Source organism: Peromyscus leucopus, chromosome 20, assembly GCF_004664715.2.
Source record: "Peromyscus leucopus breed LL Stock chromosome 20, UCI_PerLeu_2.1, whole genome shotgun sequence".
NCBI classification, from domain to species: domain Eukaryota; kingdom Metazoa; phylum Chordata; class Mammalia; order Rodentia; family Cricetidae; genus Peromyscus; species Peromyscus leucopus.
In genome coordinates this window covers 43293908-43317288 of record NC_051080.1, presented here as the reverse complement: position 1 = coordinate 43317288, position 23381 = coordinate 43293908, and the positions used below count along the sequence as shown (strand labels likewise).

At 43.6% G+C, this 23381-nt stretch overlaps 1 protein-coding gene across 4 annotated transcripts in view; it reads right to left on the bottom strand.

Annotated features, from left to right (window-relative positions):
• The window catches only part of Vps13b (vacuolar protein sorting 13 homolog B), a 527154-nt gene that overhangs the window by 25753 nt on the left and 478020 nt on the right, over positions 1 to 23381 (bottom strand). For all 4 annotated transcript variants that reach the window (XM_028884474.1, XM_028884475.1, XM_028884476.1 and 1 more), the window contains 5 exons: positions 23150 to 23296; positions 20986 to 21266; positions 18769 to 18896; positions 18380 to 18579; positions 2529 to 2647 (listed from right to left, as the gene is read on the bottom strand). In XM_028884474.1, coding sequence (XP_028740307.1) covers positions 2529 to 2647; positions 18380 to 18579; positions 18769 to 18896; positions 20986 to 21266; positions 23150 to 23296 — 875 coding nt within the window. The remainder of the gene's footprint in view (positions 1 to 2528; positions 2648 to 18379; positions 18580 to 18768; positions 18897 to 20985; positions 21267 to 23149; positions 23297 to 23381) is intronic.

The following is a 23381-nucleotide window of genomic DNA, read 5'->3' as shown; positions in this document are numbered from 1 at the left end:
CAAGGTAGGACAGTCCTTCAAAATTCCTGCTTCACAGAAAAGTCTGTCAGATATGCTAGGCCCACAGGCCAAAGATGGATGCCCCAACATTGCAGAGGAACCTTGGGTGACTGTTCAGGCAGCTTTTCTATAGCTTTGGAAATTGTTTGCTCTGCTCCACTTCCTGTCTACTCAGATAATATTATTTCCTTCTCAGGTCCCTAATGGGGTTGAAGATTAGATATAGTTACAGTTTTCCTTGTTAGCAAATTCAGAAAAGAAACTCACAAAAGAGGTGTAAAATACATAGGGTTGGGAGACATAAAAGCTTAAGTTGTTTATCTCAGAAAATTTTTTGAGGTCTAAAGAGATAGTTTTGGGTTGGTAATAAAAGTTAGGATAAAAATAAATTATGTAGAAAACTTTGGACTCACCAATATAAATAGATAATGGAATATTTTCTCTGAATTTGCCAAGTACTAATGGTCTGAACATTGTAAATATATTTCTTACTTGATAATTGTTTTTATTGTATGTAGTTTTACTATGTTAGAGTTAAAACCTTTCCTATCTATTTAGACAAAGAGAGGGAAATGTGGGATATCTGTACACTGTGTGAAGGTATATTGCTGTGACTGATGTAATAAAAAGCTGAATGGTGAACAGCTAGGCAGTGGGATTTCTGAGCAGAGGGAGAAAAGAGGAGGAATCTAGGTGCATAAGAGAGACACAAGGAGACAAGGAGGAAGCAGGATGGGTGGTACGTGACAGAATGCATATTAATAGAAATGGGCTAAATTAAAAGAGCTAGTTAAAAACAAGCCTAAGCTAAGGCCAAGTTTTCATAATTAATATAAGTCTCTGTGTTGTTATTTGTGAGTTGGCAGCCCAAAGAAAAATCTGTGCACACAGAAATTATTAAATAAGCACTGAAAAACCCACATCTATTACTAATGTTGAAATTTTTCTTTCTCTTCCAGTGTTGCCTAAAAATATATTGGTGTCTATTTTCACAGACGGAACATATATTCAGCATCATAACAGGCTTGCTTTATTCTACGTTAGATTATATGCTTCTTCCAGTCCACAGCAGCCATTAACACCTACATCCCATGATACAACATTTTTGATATATTTGATAAGCATTTGTACTCTCAATATTATGTCACTGTAACTAACAATGAAATAAACACCTCCATGTATATCCTTGTGTACTGTTTTCATTATTTTCTGAACTCAAACTCTTCAAAGTGGAATTTCTAATCCAGTGGTTCTCAACCTTCCTAATGCTGTGATCGTTAACACAGTTCTTCGTGTTGTAGTGACACCCAAACCATAAAATTATTTTTGTTGCTACTTCATAACTATAGTTTTGCTACTGTTATGAATCATAATGTAAGTATCAGATCTGATATGTGACCCCTGTGAAAGGGTCATTTGACCCTCAGGTTGAAAACCACTATCCTAAACCAAAGGGGTTTTGAATTTTTTAATATGTAGAAAGTGTGTTCAAGAAAATTGTATCAATTACATTTCTATGACAACTGAATAAGATGAAATACTACTGTTAATTTGATAGGTACTATCTTATTTATATTTTCCTCTTCCTATAGTTTCTGCTCATGTCTTTCTTGCCATTTTTGTTTTGGGAGTAGGGGGTATCTTTACTTCTACTGAATTATATGATTATTTTAAGTTAAGGATATTAATTATTTGCGTGGCTTGTTTTTATTTTTTATTTCCTTTTCTGGGGCAAATGCTCACTTTTGGTTCATGTATGCAGGCTAGAGGATAACTTTCAGGAATTGGTTCTCTCTTTCTACCATGTGACTTGTGGGGATGGACTCAGGTCATTAGATTTGGTGGCATAAACTTTTACCTGGGAGCCATCTTGCTATCCCTTCCACACCTTATTCTTGAGACAGGGTCTGTCATTGAACCCGGAGCTTGCCATTTGGGCTAGACTGGCCAGCCAGAGGCCCTTGAGGTTTGCCTGTGTCCAGTCTTGCAACACTGTATTTAAGACCCGTGATGCTGTGCTCAGCTTCTGTGTGGGCGCTGAGCTCCACTGTATTTGATGCTGTGCTCAGCTTCTGTGTGGATGCTGAGCTCAGGTACTTATGCTTGTACCATCAGGATTTTACCCCTGAGCACCTCCCCAGCCTCCTTGATTCATGTTTTTAAAGTCTGGTGGTCGGGCTTCTTTGTTTAGATTTATTGTCAGTTTAACTGAAAAGTCTAGTTATTGACAAAGTTGTTATGTGGATTTAGAGATACTAGCTTGCATTTTATACTACAAATAATGGCAACATTCTGAGGAGCATATCTTAGCTTGAAAATAAGTTTCCTGAACTTAGCACAGAACCGGGAGACTCAAGAAAGATGTTATTATTATCTATATATGCTGGAGGAATAATTTAACAACTAGATCTTACTAGTTGTGTTACTTGTGAATAATGTCATAGTTAACCAAAACCTTTAGAATGCATGGGTACAACAAGAATGATAACTAGTAGCTCGCTGCACTGCTGCTAGGCAAACAGACCCACCTGTTGGCGCTGCCTAAAATAGGTCCTGCTTTTCCTTCTGGGGCTATGGTGATGAAGACCCTGCCGCACTGATGGGCAATGTCCACGTACACATATCCGAAGCCAGTGAGGAACACAACCTGCCAAAAGAATGTTCCAGATCTGATTAAAAAGAAATAAGGACAGTGTTGAAATGGCTGATGTCAAGTCCTCCAGTTCTGATTCAACACTGCACACACTTTCTAACCATGTGTATAGGCTATCTGGTTGAGTTGGAAAAAAAAAAAAAATCAAATCCAGATTTTTCAATATCCAGGCTGTAAGGTTCATAGGAGAAAAATGATGGATGATGGAGCATGAGTGTGTCTTCATTCTCTGCTTTTTGGAATTGGCACTAGCCCCTTGTGGGCTGGAGGCCAGCCACAGGGCCAGCTTTATATGTGCATATGAATTGCTGTGGGGGAAAAAAACCTTACAACTCAGGACTCTAAATGCAATGTGCAAACCTTTTCAGGTGCCTGCTTGTTGACTTACTATTACAGGGACATGTAGAACACAAAAATGAACTCTCTCCAGAGCTAGCAGTAAGACCCCCAAAGTCCCTCACATGACCAGAAACTTCAGGTAAGTTAATTTGTTTATCAAAATTAATTGTTCAACCATGAGAAAGTGGGCTAAAAGCTAAAAAAATAAGAGCCTCTACTATCTCAGAAGCCAGATGCCAGGTCAGCAGAACAGACGGCCTTTCAGCATTAAATACCAAGGATGCCTAAATGGATAAATAGTTGAAAACAGACCAGAGCTGTGTGAAAAACAACTCCAAGAACATCGTGTTCACAGCTAAGAGTACCTGAGGGCAGAAGCAAGAGCTTCGGTGTGCTTGAGTGCAGAGTCTCGTGACTGGTAATGGTACCTAGGTCCACGTCAGCAAGTGAAGAGCAGACTGACAACCCCAGACGAGGAAACAAGCTAGGTGTTTGTCTGACAGCAGGAACGCGGCCTTCTAAGAGTGGTACACAAAGGCCCCAGGGGCGTTTACACAGACCACAGACTCAGAAGCAATGTCCAGGTTACTGAGCCTCTCTCTTTTACAGTGGCTCTTCCCTCAGAAATCCTGACCCTCCGAAGCTTCCAGGGCACCTGGATGTCACCCTCCTCTTCCTCCCCACTGTGACCAGCTACTCTTATAGTCTTGGCCCTCACTGCATTCACCTTGACTCCTGGGTTCTCTGTGCCTAGAACACCCCCAACCCCTTTTTAAAACCTGTACATCTTCAACACAGTTGAAGGGAAGTCTTATTCTATGGGATTATTATTTCTATTCCCCTCCTCAGTTCCACATTCTAAAAGCAGTTAAACATACTTCTGCTTGATCACAAAGTTTCTCATGTGTGCATCACAGTTACCTATTTCCAGATCTGACTCAATCACATTTCTAAACTTCCTGATAGCAAGACAAAGTCAGTTTGCTGTGCTTGTGTTCTATGCAGCCAAGTCTCCCGGACTGTTCCAAAAACAGTTCAAAGGACCTGGTATCTTAAATTTGCTCTAATTGTTCCAACATAAGAATTAAATTATCATAAAAATTAATGTCACATCTTATAAATCTAAACTAAATAAATTCTCAGAGAAATATTCCCAGTTATAAAAGCCACTTCTTGGCTGGATAGATGTCCAGCAGGTAAAGGTGCTTGCTGTCAAGCCCAATGACCTGAGTTTGACCCCTGGGATCCACGTGATGGAAGGAGAGACTCTATTACTGCAAGCTGCCTTGTGTACAGACATGCACTAAATAAATAAATGGAATTCAAAAGAAAATTAAAGGCATCCTTTGTATGAAAGCTTTCCTGCTATTTAAAATCATCCTTTGTATGGTATTTTCTCCCAGGTTGACAGGTCTGGGATGACTAACTTGGTGTAACCTATAAAGCTCTCTGCTTCCATCTATATTCTGTTTTCTCAGGGATGAACTGTCTTGTCCATGACTTGCTTTATGCCTTGAGGAAGGAAATGAAATGATCAGAACAGGGAAATATTTAGTGTTCGGCTCATCCTCAGAGTAATCTCCAGGCATTATGAAGTAAAGGTGTTTAAATAGTCTAAGCTAATAAAGGCAAGGCTGGCTGACGGTTTGTATTAAGTGCTCGAGGGACTTTTGATAGCAAGAAAATGACCTAAACTTTCAAGGTACTTCTGACCAAAGAGTCTGGACTTTGAAGAGAGATTCTGTGGTCTATGTCCCTTTCTTTCCACACTGAGAATTAAAGGAAAAGATTTTTGACTCATCACACCTCTCTTTACCACTTTCTGTAGTCAGGGCAACAAGCCACAACTTCAAAGCTTTGTACAGTGTAGGCGGACTGGTCAGGGATTAGGTACCTGTGGTGCTTGGAAGGAGAACTGCTCCCTTGGACTCTTAAGTTTGAATCCTTGGTCCCCAGATGATGGAACTGTTTAGGAAGGATTAGAAAGTGTGGCCTTGTTGGAGGAGGTGTGTCACTGGGGGTGGGCTCTGAGGTTTCAGAAGACTTGGCCATCCCCAGTGTTCTCTCGCTGCTTCCTACTTGCAGATCAAGATGTGAGCTCTCAGCTATTCCTGCCATCATGCCTTTGCTATATCATCATGGACTCTAACCCTCTGAAACCATAGGCAAATTAAATGCTTTCTTTTATAAGTTGCCTTGGTCATGGTGTTTTGTCACAGCAAAAGAAAAAACAAACAAAGACAATACCCAAGAGCTTTAGGGACCAATAACCAGGTTACCAGAAATTTCAAGGAGATTTTTGTTTGCCTCTGATGGTACTGTCATTTAATCTCTTTATTCAGTCTTTGGAATTATGTAGGGAACCTACTAAGAATCAGTTATCAGAGACGATAAGATCATACCTTCCTGGTGCTCCGTGTCTAGGTCCCCCAGTACAGAACACGATTTACACTCATCCTTGCAAATCAGCACAGCCATACCATCAGCTTTGGCCAATAGGCTGAAGGCAAAACTGATACACGTCACCACTGATGAGATCATGGGGGCCGCTTCCGCCCTTGCTCTGCAGACTGAAACCAGACACAACCTACCGTAGACTGCTGACACACACATTCGCAACAGAGGCAGGGTCTTAACAAAACCCCGAAAGATGAGGCCCTGGCTTAATGGTCAAGAAGTTAAAGTGGACTGTGAAAGCTACAAAAATGGAGGTTATCATAGAATTGCCAAAGAAAGTACTAAGTCTCCTAAAGTAGGAGACAAACCATAAAGCCAGGGCCAATGGTGGAGACGTAAGAACACACTGACAGCATGATTGGCCATTGCTGGCTATGTCTAGTAATGAATGAGAAAGAATGGCCAGGCTGTGAGGACAAATGAAGGAACACATCTAGAAATTCTGTACTTACAAAATAAAAGTGTTCTTAGGATTACTGGTGGTCTCCACGTCTGCATTCCCTTTAACTGGAATGTCAAAATCCTAAGCACCTTCCCTATTAGAAGGTTACCAAGAAAGTCCTCACTCTCTGGCATGAAAAATGACAGTAGATAAATACCTGTGGCCATCATTATTCGGTTCTTTCTTTTCCTACACATGGAATAAATAACAGTTCTACACACTCACTAAATCACAAATGATTTACTGTCTCTGAGTAATGCTGCATATTATGCTGGGACTGACAGCTACATGTTGTGGAATATCACCTTAACTATGTAAAGGTGTGTTACATTGTTTATGTTGCATTTGTCTAATTATGTAAAGATGTGTTGCTGTTCCACCTTGCCTGCCTAAGGTACCTGGTTGGTCTAATAAAAAGCTGAATGGCAATAGCGATGCAGTAGAGGGATAGAGATAGTAGAGGATAATCTCTCTGGTGGGCAGAGAGATTAAGTAGGAGGAAGAATCTAGGCTGGGGAATAAGAAGAGAGGGGGAGAATGAGGGAGACGCCCGGGACCAGCCAGACACTAGAAGCAGTAAAAGCAGGACACACAGAATGCAAGAAAGGAAAAAAGCTCTGAAGCAAAATGTCAACGAAGAGACACAGGTTAAATTAAATTATAAGAGCTGGTGGGGCAGGCATAAGCTAAGGCCAAGCATTCATAACTAATAAGAAGTCTCCACGTCATGATTTGGGAGCTGGCTGGTGGCCCAAAAGAAAGCCTGCTACAGCTACCCATGATCCTGGAAGTAGGTTCTCACCAGACAATGGTTATTATGCTGGGGTTGACGGCTACCTACGACCCAAGAAGTCAATGTCAGACAATGGATTTGCCAGCACCTTCTTCCTGGACCTCCTAGACTCCGGAACACGAGAAATAAATCTGCTATTAGGAGCTTCCCAGTCCACAGTATTTTTTTAGAGTCCAAGTAGACTAATATGAATCCCCAGCAAGATGTGAAGTCTGAGGGCCTCTGAATGAAGGCGGTCAGCACACAGGCTGGAACTGATGGGAGGTAGCACATTACTGGCTAAAACTTTCTAACTGTTGAAGTAACTAACAATTCAGCTTGAATGCTATACCTTTCTCTAAGACCTGCCTTCAGCACAGAAGGACTTAGGGAAGAACGAAAGCAAAGAGACAGGCCTGGGAAAGGATCAAGATTACAGTCACTGCCTAGTGGGACTTAGGTAACAAGTCAGCTGAGCTTTGGAGAAGTCCAGGCTAAGTGGAACCTACTATCTGAGTGCCAACAGAATTTTCATATAGTCAATGAAGATCCCCTAAGGGCTGACCAGATACCTGAAGAGTTCTGAGGTGCTCTGCTCCCAGGAGGAAGGACAGGACTTAAAGACTGTTTCTTGTTTCAGGTATAAACTCCTCAGTATGTTCCCAGAGAAACTTCAGAGTTGGTATGGGTAAATGGCTGCAACATGTCTCTTATCCACCCCCCCCAAATTAGAGATGTTATTCTGTTCTATGGAATAGCAGGGAGAGGGAGTAAATTCTTAGGTCTAGAATACATAGACCCAGCACTCACTGTGAAACAGTGAGCTTCAATTTTGATATAATGAGTGGGTAGAGCTTTAATTTGTTTTTTGTATGAAAAAAAGATTCCGAATGATGGATGGCCAAGCAGACTTTTCTTGAGGGGAGTAGGGAGGCAGTGGTTTGTTACCAGAGTAACCTTGTCAAGAACGAAACCATCGTTTAGTCCTAGCTTATATTTTCCACTGCATACTAGTACATGCTTGTGTGGAATGGATGAGGTAGTTGTGATGGGCAATCCTGATTGTCACTATGACAGCGTTTAGTATCATAGACACTCCTGGGTGTTTCCAGAGAAGGTTGAGTAACGGGAGACCTGCCTGATGTGGGGTATCACTGTTCCAGGGGATGGGGTCCTGGGCTGAAAGAAAGCAATGGGACAAAGGGAACTGAGCTCCGGCATACTCTCTTTGTGACTGCAGACACACTGCTGCTCTGCCTTGCTGTTGGGGTTTTTTCCTCTTTGGGGGGCCTGCCACCCAGCTCCCAAATAAATCATACACAGAGGCTTATTCATTATAAATGCTTGGCCTTTGCTTGCCTTGTTTCTTGCCAGCTTTTCTTAAATTATCCTGTCTTTTGTCTCAGGGATTTTCCTGTTCTCTTATTTCTGTAAATCTTACTCTTACTCTGTGGCTTGCTGTGTAGCTGGGTGGCTGGTTCCTGGAGTCCTCCTCCTTCCCTGGGTGCTTCTTTTCTTCCCTGCCCAGAGTTCTCCTTCTGTTTATTCTCTCTGCCTGCCAGCCCCACCCATCCTTTCTCCTGCCTTGCTATTGGTCGTTCAGTTCTTTATTAGACCATTAGGTATTTTAGACAGGCAAAGTAACACAGCTTCACAGAGTTAAACAAATGCAACATAAACAAAAGTAATACACCTTAACATAATATTCTATAACACTGCCTTCCCTGCCAGGGCAGCCCACAAGCCAGAGGAAACCCTGTCACACCAGGCTTCTTGTTGGAGATTTAGTGACTACAAAGGGAACAGTGACTGGCAGAGCAAACAGAGTCAGGAGCTCCTGCATGCTGTGTCATGTGAGTCTGCATTACAGAACTTCACCAAATACGTCCTACCTGCTGTCGAGAAGAATGCCATGAGCCTTTCTCTTATCACCATTACCAATAATAAACATGTAACATAACTTGTGCTTTTCTGGTCATTCAGCCATGTTCATCAAAATGATTATCACATTTATATTTAGCAAGCAGTATTTTAAAATTATACCAATTTAACTTCCCATGCAGATCAGTTCTGTGGTGATACACAGGCAGACATCCCTTGTGTACCCCCTAGAAACCCACGAGAGGATCTGGGGGTACCAGAAGGGGCTTATAAAGCATTTTAGTATGTTAGTCACACTAAAATAAAAGGTCTCCCTGTCAGTGAAATTGCTTATGCTGTCCCCTCCTCCAATCTTTCCCAATCCCCCCCAATGGTCCCCAGTTCCCATTACCATACATCCTGCCGGCCTGACTTCCTGTTGCAACTTATTTACTACCCGAGTGCTTCTGCCCCACCTCAAATTTTCATGTTTTTTTCTTAGGTGGAAGAGTTTAGACATCCTTATCTTTTATCCTCAGCCTGTTCTGGCTACCTGTCAACAAACAAAACTGAGAATCCCACTGTCTTAGTGATGGGGTTTCTATTGCTGTGCTAACGACTATGACCAAAAGCAACTGGGGGAGGGAAGGGTTTATTTCATCTAAATTCCATCAATGAGGGAAGTCAGGGCAGGAACCTGGAGGCAGGAGCTGATGCAGAGGCCACAGAGGAGTGCTGCTTCCTGGTCTTCTCTCTGCCTGCTTTCTTAGAGCATCTCATACCACCAGCCCAGAGGGGGCTCTCACAGTGAGCTTCAATCAAAAATACAGGCTAGCCCACGGCCAATATGGTGGGGGCACTTCTCAACTGAGGTTCTCTCTTCCAAAAAACTAGCCAGTACCTCAGGAAAAGTGTTTTGTTGAGCAATCCTGAAGGCCTGAGTCTGCTCCCAAAGACCAAAGACCACGTTAAAGTGAAAAGTGAGAATCAACTTCCAAAAGTTGTTCTTTGCCCTCTCCACTGTGTCAGAGTGTGCATTCTGTCACACACACACACACACACACACACACACACACACACAGAGAGACACACAAATATGTAACACTTTTAGAGACTTTTCCTTCGGAGAAACTCTATTCTTAAAAAATGATAAAAGACAATAGTTTCCTACTTGTGAAATTTTACATTAAAGATGATATAAAACTTACCTTGAGCAAGGAATTGTTATGTCTACAATGACCTAAAGATAATTAGGCATTTTATTTTTTCAGCTGACTTAAGCTCTGACTTATTTTTCATAAAATATTCATCCCCATATTGGGAAGAATAAGTTTAAACCTTGTTATTTATATATGCATGTATGAAGTACTAATTTAAAAGTTTTCTTCAAGTTTCTGAGGTGGTTTCATAGAGCCCAGGTGGTCCCCAAACTTGTTTTAGAGCCAAGGATGAGCCTGACTCCTGATCTCCTGCCCCAGCTGCTAAGTGCTGAGGTTACAGACACACACCACAGGCCTTTTCTTTTGGGACAGGTTCTCATGTAGCCCGCGCTGGCCTCAAACTTGGTATACAGCAGAAGCTGGCTGCGAACGCCTGACCCTCCTTCCATCTCTCAAGGGCTGGGATTCTAGCATGCAGCAGCACATCCAGCTGTGCTGAGTTCTTTAAAAAGTGTTTCAACTAGGAGCACTGATATGTACGTGTTGTCGACTGCCTCCAAAGAGGTGTGTGGGTGTGCTGAGCCGCCGTCTCTCACCTGGGGGAGAACAGGGAGATACAGCCTGCTGTCAGCCATGCTCAGTTCTACGCTGTCTTTGTGCTGGATGTTGTGTTTAAGTTTTGGGTTTAAATTCCCAGTCTACTTCCTCCAGCTCAGGGTGCAGCGTCTACACTGAGGGGCTGTGGTGGATTGGGGCAACACAGAGTGTCTGAGACAAGCAGCATATATGTGTGTGTGTGTGTGTGTGTGTGTGTGTGTATACACACACACACATGCATTTATATCAGCATCATATGAGGTGTTTGTTCTGGGGAAATATTGACACTAACTGAAGCAGAGACAGGGCAGGTGTGCTCAAACTTCTGACAACACAACAGTGTCATCTACAAAGTTCATGCTCAAATCCATGCAACTGAGTACCACAAAATTTCAAAACTCTCTTAGCAAGTTTGTGATTCTCTGTTGGGCTGCATTCACAGCTACCCTTGGCTGCACATGGTCTGGGAAATGATCATCTTAGTTGCAGACAGGTTGAGGTTGAGGTGCTTGTATAAAGTTCTTTGGCTGAGAAGTTTGGTAGAAGGCCAAAAGTACAGACTTGGAGCTTAGGAGAAATCTGAGGGCCAGAGAGATGTCTGGGCATGATTGGGTGGTAGACAGTAGCTGATGCTGTGGATTTAATCAGATTTCCAAGAAAAGAAAAGGAGAAAGATAAATTTCTAAGATGACTAAAATAGAAAATCTTGGAGAGGTGATGAGAAGAGAGCAGTACATATTCTGGATATAATTTCACCAGCTATATACTTTTTGAAAAAACATTTAAGAGATATCTCTGCTCCTGACTATCTTGGAATGGTTGTGACTCAGCCAGAACAAACTATGAACACATAAGGAGGCTCTAGACCAGGCCACTTGGCAGACACTTGGAAGTGGGTGTCAACTTGCTGATATCACTTCTGGCCCCAACATGGGGTTGGGGTGTGTGTGAGAAATAACCAAGAAGCTCCAATACCCATACTACCCAGTTTCAAAGTCAGATCCCCACACTGGTTGACAATTTCTTCCATACTCAAGTTCCGGGACGGAGGTTAGATATAGCTGCGTCGAGCACCAGTGAAGTTCATGGTGACTCCTTGTGATATGAACTGATTGTCATCTGGGTCCTGGTTCATTATAACCCTTAATGGATGTGTCTCACAATATTTTTATACATGTGACATGTTCAGCATACTTTAAATATGCTTTGGGGCCCACTGTCTTACTTTAGAACTGTGGAGTAGATGGAAGTACTGTCTGGTGAGTTACGGGGTGATCTAACCCAGTTATGAGAAAAGTGTCCAGGGGTTCTCCACAGGAGAACCTTGGGTTTTCTCACTCAATATACTTATTACTGGCTTGGGTGAATATGTAGAATATATGTTCACCACATCTGTAAAGGACATAAAACTACCATGAATGCTTAATATGTTAAATGACAGCCTCCACCCCAGTTTTTTAACAAAAAGTAATTTCAATAAGATAGGCTAGGCCAATATTAACAAGACTTAATGTACTGGGAATAAATGTAAAGTCTTATCGTTGGGTTCAAAAAGTCAGCTGTATATAGCAAGTCATATGATAAAGACCTGGGGGAACAAACAGTCTGAACTTGTAAATAAAAAGTTTAGCCCAGTTCCTGCTTTATTAATGAAAGGAAAGGGAGGAGTAGCTGGTTAGACCACATTTAGAATACTGTGTGTAATTCCGGCTGCCAGATTTTAAAAAAGGAACATAACACGCTGGTGTGTTCAGACAAGGGTAACGAGGGATATGTCTGGAATCACATTTGCTGAGGGAGTGACTCAAGGAGCCAGAAGGTTTGGCTTGGGTAAGGAAACAGAGGTTTAGGCTGCCATCAAAAACCTGGAGTGGGACGGGAGAAAGGAGAAGTAAACACTCACTCTGTGATGCCCTAGAGCAGTGGCTCTCAACCTTCCTGACACTGGGCCCCTTCACACGGCTCCTCATGCTGTGCTGACCCCAACCATACAATCGTTTCATTGCTACTTCGTCACTGTAATTTGGCTACCGTTATGAATCATGATATCTGAGGTGATCCCTGTGAAAGGGGGTGGAGAACCACTGCCCTAGAGAACCACAAGGATAAAGAGCAGATGCTACTGAGACAGCTTCCAGCTAGAAGTAAGAACGGGGTTCCTCACCATCTCCAATGGCAAGGCCACAAGTGTGACACATGGATGCTTTGAGATGACATGCCACTGAGGGGGCTCTGTACTAGGCAAAGGGGAGATTAGAAAGCTTGTCTGACTGAAGCTTTGGTGAACTTGCAGGTGATGGCATCTGTAGCCAAGTCAAGACCCCAAAGGCCAGTCAGTGACCTCTACCTGGTGGAGGGAGAACAGAGTGGGGAACTCCTGAGTAGCTCCAGGTGCCAACCAGCTGGAGTTTAGTGTTAGGTCACTTAACTGATTACACGCTGTGAGCCTGCAGCCTCTCATCAGTAAATAAACTCTAAAGCTACTGGCTGAGGGCCTGTGGTGATCAAAGGAGCTACCTAAGATTCACTATCCTTAACTACATTTATCTATTTACTCAAGTGGAGAATTACACCGTATTTGGGGACACGTTAGCAGTACCATGTTCTTATAATCCCAGTGATGGTGAGGTGGAGAGAAAAAGCTCCCTGCGGCTCCCAAGCTGGCTAGCCTCATGAGCCCCAGGTTCCAGTGAGAGACCCTGTCTCAATTTTTTTTCCTTAGCCAGGTGGTGGTGGCACATGCCTTTAATCCTAGCACTCAGGAGGCAGAGGCAGGTGGATCTCTGTAAGTTCAAGACCAGCCTGGTCTACAGAGCGAGTTCCAGGACAGCTAGGGCTACACAGAGAAACCCTGTCTCAAAAAACAAAACAATTTTTTCCCTTTGTCATTTAATGGCTCAGAAATGGCTGCCCACAGGCAATGGGACAAGGCTTCCTGGGTGAAGTGCCTGCAAACTAAATGTGTGGATTTTGAGTTTAGATGCCAAGAACACCTGTGACTTTCAGTGTTCCTACAGCGAGTCGGAAGGTGGAGAAAGTCCCTGAAGACTACCTCAAACACAGTAAAAGGTAAGGACTCTGACTTTCACATGTACGCCATACATGCATGCACCCACACTCACATGCATGCACAAAGAAGGATAGAAAAAATGAGTTTGAGTAAAGATGTAGTGACTTCCAATGATATTAAGATGAAGCCCAGTCTTGGCAAGGTCACACATGGTCCTAGCAATTCCTAAATGCCCAGAGCCTTCTGTTTTCTCCTTTCCTTTACCTGGCATCACAGCCACGTTGGCATTTAGTGCCCTGGAAGGACTATGCTCCAATCTGCGCTCCGGAGCTTCCAACATGTTCTTTCTGCTTAGACAGTTCTCCCACCCTCCTGTCTAATTCACGCCTTTCCAGCCTTGATGGCACAGATGGGAGGCAGGTCCTCGCCCAGAGGCACACTCCCAGCCCCGCTTCCCTTGAGGGTACCTGTCTCCTTTCTCCACAGTATCATGAGAGCTGACTGCTTGTTCTTACTAATGACTGTCTCTTTCACATGTGAACTTGACAGCATGGACTGTGACACCTGTGTCCAGTAGCACCAAGCTTGATGGCTGGCACGTGTCATAACCCAGCATCTGTACTGGATGGAGCAGGCTGGGCCAAAGTTGCTAGTTACACAGTAACTTCTATGTGCTCTCCACATCTTGATTTGGCTTTTTCAACATACCATTGACTAACTACCCAAAATAAGGTTCTGACTACCAGAACTGAAATCCCATGTGCTATGGCAGGGTCCAAACCATTCTGCTGATAAGATCAAAACAATGACTTAAAACTTGTTCCTTAGGCCATCACTGTTTACTGAGATTCTCTGTGCGCAAAGAATCTTCTTTGTGAGATTATAAAATTATTTGTATGTGTTGTTTCATGTACCCCATTTCAAAATTATAAAACACAAGACTGTCCGCTGTACAAAATAGCCTGGAGATATAGCTAGGACTAACACAAAGTCTGGACCCATCACAAATTCTGAGTGACTTCGTTCTGCTTATTTAGGTCAGTGTTTGCCTTGTGTCCTGTCCCTGGGACCTTGAGCTGAGGAGTGCTCCCGGAGGACAAGGCAATGCTTACCAAGGACTGCCTTCCCCTCAGGACTCGGCGACTTCTCTCCCCAGTGTTTATATGCCTGGTTATTATTGAGAAGATGTGTGAGAGGTCTGAAAGACATCTTCTTTCCGAGGAGGAAGTGCGCCAGTCTGCAGGACATATGATATGGCACACAGCTCCTAAAAGATGAATGGGAACATGAGCCTCCACGGTCCTCCCCCACGGGTGACAAGGTGTCGGAAAGAGCACCTCTTCTGAGCTTTGAAGTGTCCCCCAGTACAAAAGGCTGAGGAATTTAAAGCAAATGGGAACTCCCAAAATACAGTTTGGCAGACAGCATGCCTATGGTAAGGAATTCCCTAGTCATACATGAGTAAGATTGCAAAAGTGCTCAAGCTGATGCGGGGGTGGGGGAGTGGGGGTGGGGGGTGGGGTGGGGTTCAGGGACACTTGGGGACTGACAGGACTTATGTGGAAAGTACTGAGACTGTAGCCATCTGAGGCTGCACAGATGCAGCAGAGTTTCAGCTCAGAAGAGGACTGCCGATGTAAGGCTCAGTCCCAGGGACTCAGGTGACCATAGTGAATGCATCTCCACAGGCTGCTCACCCACTCTTTGTTCTGTTCCCCACCCTTCATCTGTGTTCACAGCTCCTCTCAGACCGCTACCCTCTTTTCTCTCTCTTAGCAGACCATTCATTATCTACTTCATCAACTCTAGTCTACTAAAACCCAGTCACTTACTTTTCCAGGCTCCCCCGTCCGCATGGCTCCACCCACTCCTGTGCCCACTCCGGCCTCTTTCCCCAGCAGAGAAGTGGCGGTGCCCCTCTGGCGGGTGGAATTACTCTCTCGTTCCTTGGCTTTGTCTCTCCGGGCACTGTCTCCTTCACTGTCCTCTCACTTGCTCCTCTCTGGAGCAAGAAGAGTTGCCCCGACACTGGCCTCACGTTTATGGCCACACCCATGCTCACCTCCTATGTCTTCCGGCCTTCTGCTTGCTCCCAGCCTGCAACTCTCATTATTGCCTTACCCTGCTTTGGGCTGGACCTTGCAGTCAGGCTCATGCTGAGGACCTTCCCGTCACCATCTGGCCCTTTCCTCCTTGTCTCCTTTGGTGCTCTGTGCTTACAGTCACACCTGAGGCTCTCGTGGCCTCCTGTCTTTTGGTAACTATTGCTTCTTATTCCATCTGTTCACTGGGTCACTAACTTACTCAGCTGACCTTTATTAAGATCTCAGAGTGATGACAGGCACTTGGCTGCAGGCTGTGGATGGGGTATGAGGATATGATAGGAGATCATTTAAGTACAAATTAGGTGGGTATCCACAGATTAATGGATAAAGAAAACATCATCTATCTAAATCTGTCTATCTATCATCTGTGATTGATCTATCTGTCTGTCTGTCTGTCTGTCTGTCCGTCCATCCATCCATCCACCTACCTATCTACCTACCTACCTACCTATCAATATATATCTCCACAATGGTATATTATTCAAACATAAAGAACTAAATTATGTCACTTGCAGAAAAATGGATGGAACTGGATATCATCATATTAAATGAAATAAACTAAATTCAGGAAGACAAGAATTGCATGTTTTCTCTCTTTTACAATCAGAGTATATGATATACATGTATAAAAATATAAAAAAAGACAAAAATCCTAGTAAGAACATCTATGTGCAATTTGATATTAAATAAATTAGTGAGTGTGGCGACTTCTTTGGAACCAAAACAACACCTCAATGGTTTGTATTTGTATTGTAGAACTGTCTTGGATATTTTTTCATTCAAGCTGAATAAGTATCACATAGAGGATTCTGGATGTTTAATGCTTAAAGAAAAGAGAAGTTCAATTAAAATTACAAATGCTATACAAGACCATGGAGGGCCCAAAGAAGGAGGAAGGAGACTGTCAAGGGGTTCTTATAGGTCCTGAGAGGAGAGTGTTCCTGAGGACCAGGAAAGAAAAGTCAAGGGCGTCCAAATAAGGACCGGCATAGGTAGCACATGCTGGAGCTAGGCAGGGCTGGATACACTCTTAGGGTCTTCTAAACGCATGGGATTCAGGTCATGCTACTGTTGGAGGGCTCCCCTCCCACATCTAGAGCGAGTCATAACTTGCTTGGCTGTTGTAAAGCTTAAAAAAGAGTCAGGGTGCTCAGCACAGCATCAGACACAGAGTGGCTGTCAAATGTTAACTATTATTATTCTCATAAATACTTTATACTTTTAACACATACTTATGGCCATTACAACAGGTCATATTTTACAAGCTTTTGTGAAGAATAACTAATGTGAAAGACCTATAAGAAAGTATAAGCACAAATTTATTCAGTCATAAAAAGCAATGATGTTCTGATACATGCTATAACATAAATAAGCCTTTAAGACATCTATTCCATGAAATAGACCAGGCACTAAGAACAAATACTTCATCATTTCCTTATCTGAGATGCTTAGAGTAGACAAATTCATGCAGACAGAGAGCAGAATAGAGGCTACAGGGCAGGGGAGAGGAAGATTACAGTTTCTGTTGGGAGTGAGGAAAAGCTTTGAAGTCAGGTAGTCAGTGCTGTGGCTTGGATACAAAAGGCCCCACAGGTGTATGTGCTAAAGGCTGGCTCTCCAGCTGGTGATACTATGGAGCTTAGTGGACCAGGAGGGAGCTAACTTCCTTCTGGAGTCAGCCATCCCAAGTTCACAGCCAAATAGATGGTCAGGAAGTGGTTCCTAGCTGGATGAAGTGGGCTGCTGCAGGCATGCCACGGAGGGATGTATTTTGTTCTGGTCGGGTCTCTGCTTCCCCTCTCTGCTTGCTGCACCCATGGTGAGAGGCTTTGCTCTGCCATATTCCTGCCTTATCACTGGCCTAAGAGCAACAGAACTGGTCGGAACTAAAAGCTCTGAAACCACAAACCGGAACCAATCTTTTGAACTTATGCTGATTTTCTTAGGTGTTTTGTCATAGTGACAGAAAACTGGTGATTGTACAGCATTGTAAATGTATTTAAATTTTAAGCACAACAGGGAAAAAAAGCTATGTTCAAGTGTCATTTCAATAAAAATAATGCCAGGAACACTTAGAGTAAAAGATAGGATATTTTATTGCTGAAGTCTAAAAACATATTTATAGATGACTAGCATAATTTTTAAATTGGCATGCTTTCAAAAAAAGGAATTAATCTAGAATCAATGCTATAAACATCTGAAAACCTGGACAGCTGAACCTTCCATACAAAGAAGTCTATAATTGTATTGCATTTTTGACATGTATTAGATCTGAGATGGGTTCCCCTCATGTGACTGGTATTTAAGAATTTAGAGCCTGATGAAGTTATAAAAATGTATATACAAGTGCCCTCACACTGAGACAAGTTTAGCTGTGATTTTTCATTTTCTGACATGTATTAATTTATTTGTTTGTTTGTTTGCTTATATATTTGTGTGCGTGTGCGTGCGTGCATGCATGCGTGTGTGTGTGTGCACACGCGTGTGCGTGTGTGTGTGTGTGTGCGCATGCGTGTGCGCGCCAGAGGACAGACAACCTGTGGAACTGGTTCTCTTCCTACTACATGCATCTTAGGGATTAAACTAAAGCCATCAGGCTTGGCAGTAAGTGCTTTACCTGCTGGACCATCTTGTCAGCCCAACAAGTTCAGCATTTAGAAATCTGAGTTCAAAATCTAGGACCCATCTTGAAGTAGGAGAGAACTGATTTTCACAGATTATCCTCTGACCTTCACATGCACACGATGGTGCATGTGTGCCCACACACATACACAAATAATACACATGGGAGGAAAGAAGGAAGAAAGGAGGGGGAGGGAAGGAAGGAGGGAGGGAGAGAGGGAAGGAGAGAGGGAAGAAGGAAAGGAGGGAGAGGGAAGGAAAGAGGGACGGAGGAAGAGGAGGAGGAAGGGAAGGAGGAAAGGAGGGAGGGAGGGAGGGAGAGGGAAAGAAGGAAGCTGTGTTCAGAAAGAGCAGTCACTGACCTGTGTCCCCTGACTGTTCATGTCGACAGCATCACTCCACTCCGCTGTCCCTTCTCCCGTCACTTCCGCTCTCAGAAGGAGGCTGGGAAGTGAGTCTTTGGTCTTGCAGTCTGGGTAACTGATAGTCTGGTGATACAGCTCATGATGAACTGAACTCTCAGGAGGGATTTTTTTGCAATAAACCTCAAACTTTGGGATATCTGAAATGTTAAAAAAAAGGGGGGGCATGCAGACCTCTGTTTTAAGGACAAAGACTTAGGGACATCAAACACTAGAAGGAAGGAATGATGCTTTAATAAGTATTCTTCATAGGGTCACAGGTATCTACTAAATCAAAATTCCCCAAATCTATGTCTTCTATCATTTCCCTTCAGGGCTGTGAAGCATACCTCTTATGTTCTCCTTTATGAGAATCGTTACTGGACATCTGTTGTGGAAAATTACTCGAGGACTCGGGTCTTCTGAGAGGGTTAAATAAGTGATTCCAAAGTGTTCTTGATAGGTCAGTGCTATTGCCCTGGGAGAGACCAGAGACAACATGGTTTACAGGGGAACACAGGCTTCTCTCTGGTTCGTGTTTACTTGAATGTACAAATTCCAAACTCTGGAATGCCTCTTTTCTAACTCAGAGGGTATGTTTTCCAGAAAAGGAGCCTGTCCCCCACTGAATAGTTGGGGTACACAAATGTAGGTTTACTAATTTTATAGAAGTAGTAATATGCATTTATTATAAAATACTCAAAATGTGAAACATGGCTTTAGATTAACCCCTCACGACACTGTCATCGAGACAGACAGCTGCTGCTCGTCGCCCTGGCTCTGTGCTCATTGCCTCACACTCTTCAAGTGCTGCACTTTCTTCCTCCCCAAACGAGTTTGGTAAAGAAAGAACTCAGCTACTTCTCATTTTTTTTTTTAAAGAAATTTCTAGCAAATTTGTGTGTTTGTCCTATTTTCCATTTTAACGGCAGGCAAATCCATCAGTGTGCTGTCAAATTGCGCAGAATGACCATACTTTACAGGACGTACATTTGGCCACCAGAGCAGGCTGGGAGTCCTTGTTTCTAAGTGGCTGCACAGGTGCAGATAACTGCTATTATAAAGAGAAAACCACCACTGTCCTACAGATTACAAATGGTATTTATGTCTGAATAGAAAGAAAAATTCTGATACACTGCACTAATTATCAAATTAAGGAAATTAGGTAATTTGCCAAATGCAGCTCTTAGTTCATGATGACTAAAAAGGGTCAATGCTGCACCAAAAATTTCCCCATTTGCAGAGAGGCTTCCCCTAAAACTGTCCTTGTCTGGAGTGACAATGGGAAGTATCCACTAATATTTGGTGAAAATGCAGCCACCATGCTACCAAATGTCCACTGCTGGACTGAGGTGGGAAAGATGAGGAGCCCAGAGAACAGAGAGGACATTTCCTTTCAGAGTGAAGTCTTCACCCAGACAAGGAAACTGTTTCCAGTTTCATTTGGAAGGGCTGGGCAAGCCAGCTTCCAATTTCCTTTTGAGCCACGAAGCTGGGGCCAGGACTACAGGGTCATACTTTTAACTTACTTAATATTTGCACAGAAGATTAATTTATACTGTGAGTCTTAGCAAATTTAAACCTAATTTCCACATGTTTTGTTAAAAATTTTGACTTTCCACTTAAAAATAATTCACATACCTTTCAAGAGAACTCAACATGCTTAATGTTCTCTAAAACCAAATACAAAGTGACCATCGTCACAGGACTAGGAGTGAAAACGATTTGTTCAATGGGGTCTTCGTGACGTGAGAGAGGAAAAGCGTGTGTGGAGGGAACAGGACCGGCCGTTTCGGAGATCTTCAGTTAGGCTGCAATCTTTAAAATGATTATTACAAATCTCTACACACATCCAAAGAGTTGGATGGTTTAAATCTCAGTGTATGACTTCAAACCCTGAGAAGAAGGTGCCTCTCACAAGGTCACAGCGCAGGGTCTTGTGTGGCTGCATGGACCATAGTAAGTTATTCCTGACAGCTGCAGAAAAGACCCCGATATGAAACAACCACAAGCTGCACGTGCAGTCGGAAGAAACCGTTACACGTCTCTGCCCAATCCTGTGGTTGTTATTTGCATAACTGGTAATCTGCAATTGGAACAGCTTGCGTGCAGGAACAGCCACAGCACAACATATTCCTTGGCTTGGGTTTATCTATGTTATTATCTCTCTAAATGTCTTCTGTGAAAAATTCCATTTTGAAGTAAAAGTAAAATACTGGAAAAGAAAAACTTGCCGAGTGTACTTTCTTCAATCTTTTGCCTTCCTTCTTACAGAGAGTATGAGCTCTTAAAAGAATGTTTTTGTTTTGTTTTTCCATTACCATACATCACTGCCATTCTGGTACACCCCCATTCCCCATCTCCCTGCAGCATATGGGACAAAGGGGGAAAATCTTCTAAGCAGACAACCTGTTTGTGATCATGACCTTTGTTCGACTGTATCCAATATCTACAATCATTAAAGATGAAAGGGAACCTAGGATCACATATGGGAGGGAGCACTGCTGTCCTGGCCTCCTGATGAGCAGCAACAATGACAGGCAAAGAGCACGCACACTGTAAAATACCTGGTGCAGAATCCGTTCTCCCTTAGGGCTCCGAAGGGCACTGCTACACTCTGTCTAGGAAACTCTCGTCTAATGACAGCTGGCAGGCTCCAGCACGGAGAGCTGTCAGCACCTGGTGCAGGAGAAAAGCCCAGCAGTATCTGTTTCTGAAGCACGGCTGTGTCCACTGATGGCCCCACATCAGGCATGAAGTCCCAGCAAGGCAGGGAGCTGGATTTCATAGCAGGATGTTCTCCACCTGGACCAACGCTGAAGGTAGCACAGTCTGGAACGTGAAAATACTGGAAAGACAAGACAGAGGAGCATGCTCAATCCAGCAGCACAGAGCAGCATCTATTCTAAGAAACCATAACTTTGTGATTTCACAGAGTGGCCAAGATGGAGACATGGTGAGCCAGTGATCCTGCCTCCACGCAAAGGCCCTGACGTGACAGTGATGGCTGTGGAAGCATCGGCTGCTTCTCAGGCAGAATCAAACAATATGGTGTCAGGTTGACCTATGAGCCAGTACCAAAGTCCCCTAGGCACTGCAAAAATCCTCATGGCCTGGGGAAAGAGATGCCATGCACTGGGGAACGAGTCATGTGGGACAGGAGGAATCTGCAGAAAGAGACCTCAACAGGATTCAGGAAAAGGCACGGGGGACTCAGACGGCAAGCTGTGAGGCTCACTTGCAGGAGAAACATGCTCTGAGCCCAGCCTTCAAATGGAGTTTTACAGTTTCCAACTTTAGAGCCTCTTCATATAAATATTACCTTTTGTTTGTCTGTTTAGTGTGTCTGTACACACACACACACACACACACACACACACACACACACACAGAAGCAGGTCAGAGAACCACTGTGGTTCTCTCTACTGTGGGTTTTGCAGAATGATCTCAGGCTGTTAGTCTTAGTCAACGACTCAAGCCTCTGAATTTTAGACTTGAAAAAAAAAATCCCTACTGTCCCATAGTCTCCCAGAATAGCCAGGGACTCCATATCTCAGAAAGATCCTACCTGCCTGAGGCAGGGTCACTGTTGAAAAGGGACATAGGGAGGAATCAGGCCTTTAATCCCAGGGAGTGATGGTAGAAAGCAGAAAGGTATATAAGGCGTGAGGACCAGGAACTAGAAGCATTTGGCTGGTTAAGCTTCAGGCTTTCGAGCAGCAGTTCAGCTGAGAGCCATTGGGATGAGGACACAGAAGCGTCCAGTCTGAGAAAATAGGACCAGCTGAGAAGTTGGCCAGGTGAGGTTAGCTGTGGCTTGTTCTGTCTCTCTGATCTTCCAGTTTCACCCCAATAACTGGCCTCAGGTTTGATTTTATTAATAAGACTGTTTAAGATTCGTGCTACATCACTTGATCATTTGAGAACAACTTTTACGAGCTGAAAGGGACAATGCTGAGCACAGACTAAAGAATAATCATCTACTAGATGGTTTTAACAGCATGAAGGAACTTCTACATTGTTTTAAAACGCCTTTCTTTTTACCTCCTTTTTTTTTTTTTTTTGAGACAGGGTTTCTCTGTGTAGCTTTGCGCCTTTCCTGGAGCTCACCTGATAGTCCAGGCTGGCCTCGAACTCACAGAGATCCGCCTGCCTCTGCCTCCCCAAGTGCTGGGATTAAAGGCGTGCGCCACCACGCCCGGCCTTTTTACCTTCTTAAACTATGACTGCTGTTGTATTGTACAAATTGTACAAATAATCACATTAGAAATCCTGATATTCTCGGATTTCTTTTCTGCACATGTTGCCACTGTAAGATGTTAACAAAATAAACTGGCCCATGAGCACATTTGCTTGCCTGTGGACACAAAGCTCATTGCTCTCCGAGCCATGGCTCAGTTCAGGCACTAGCCTTCATGTTCATAATCACACTCTGGAGCCACTACTGTGTAGTCAGTGACGACGAGCCTGCGTCAGGACCATGCTGGCGCCTCTGAGGAGAGGCTGCAGAGGAGAGCTGGTTGAGCGCCGTCCAGGGCTGCTGCAGCCAGCGTTCTGTTCACTTGCCACTGTGTAACTTCAACTTGCCGTCGATGGTTTCAAATCCAGCACAAATAGGAGGATTTCTATATTCAGGGTTAGCTTCTTCTTTGCCCTGGGCTGAAAAGAGTTGAGTCTATTTCTAGTGAATGGATAGAAACAGAGAGAACAACCATGTTATGGATTGCTTACCTCCTTTCCAGAACAGGGGTTGGAGACAGACAACTGTGGCTTATAAAATATCTGGTATGGTGTATTGTTGATTACTGTAGTCTTATCTTCAATCTGGATAATCTGTATGCCATGCTGTACCATGGAGGAGATGCAGAACTGACACAGCTGTGGGGAGCAAGGAAAGACAGCAGTGTTTACACACGCGCACACACACACACACACACACACACACACACACACACGCACGCAC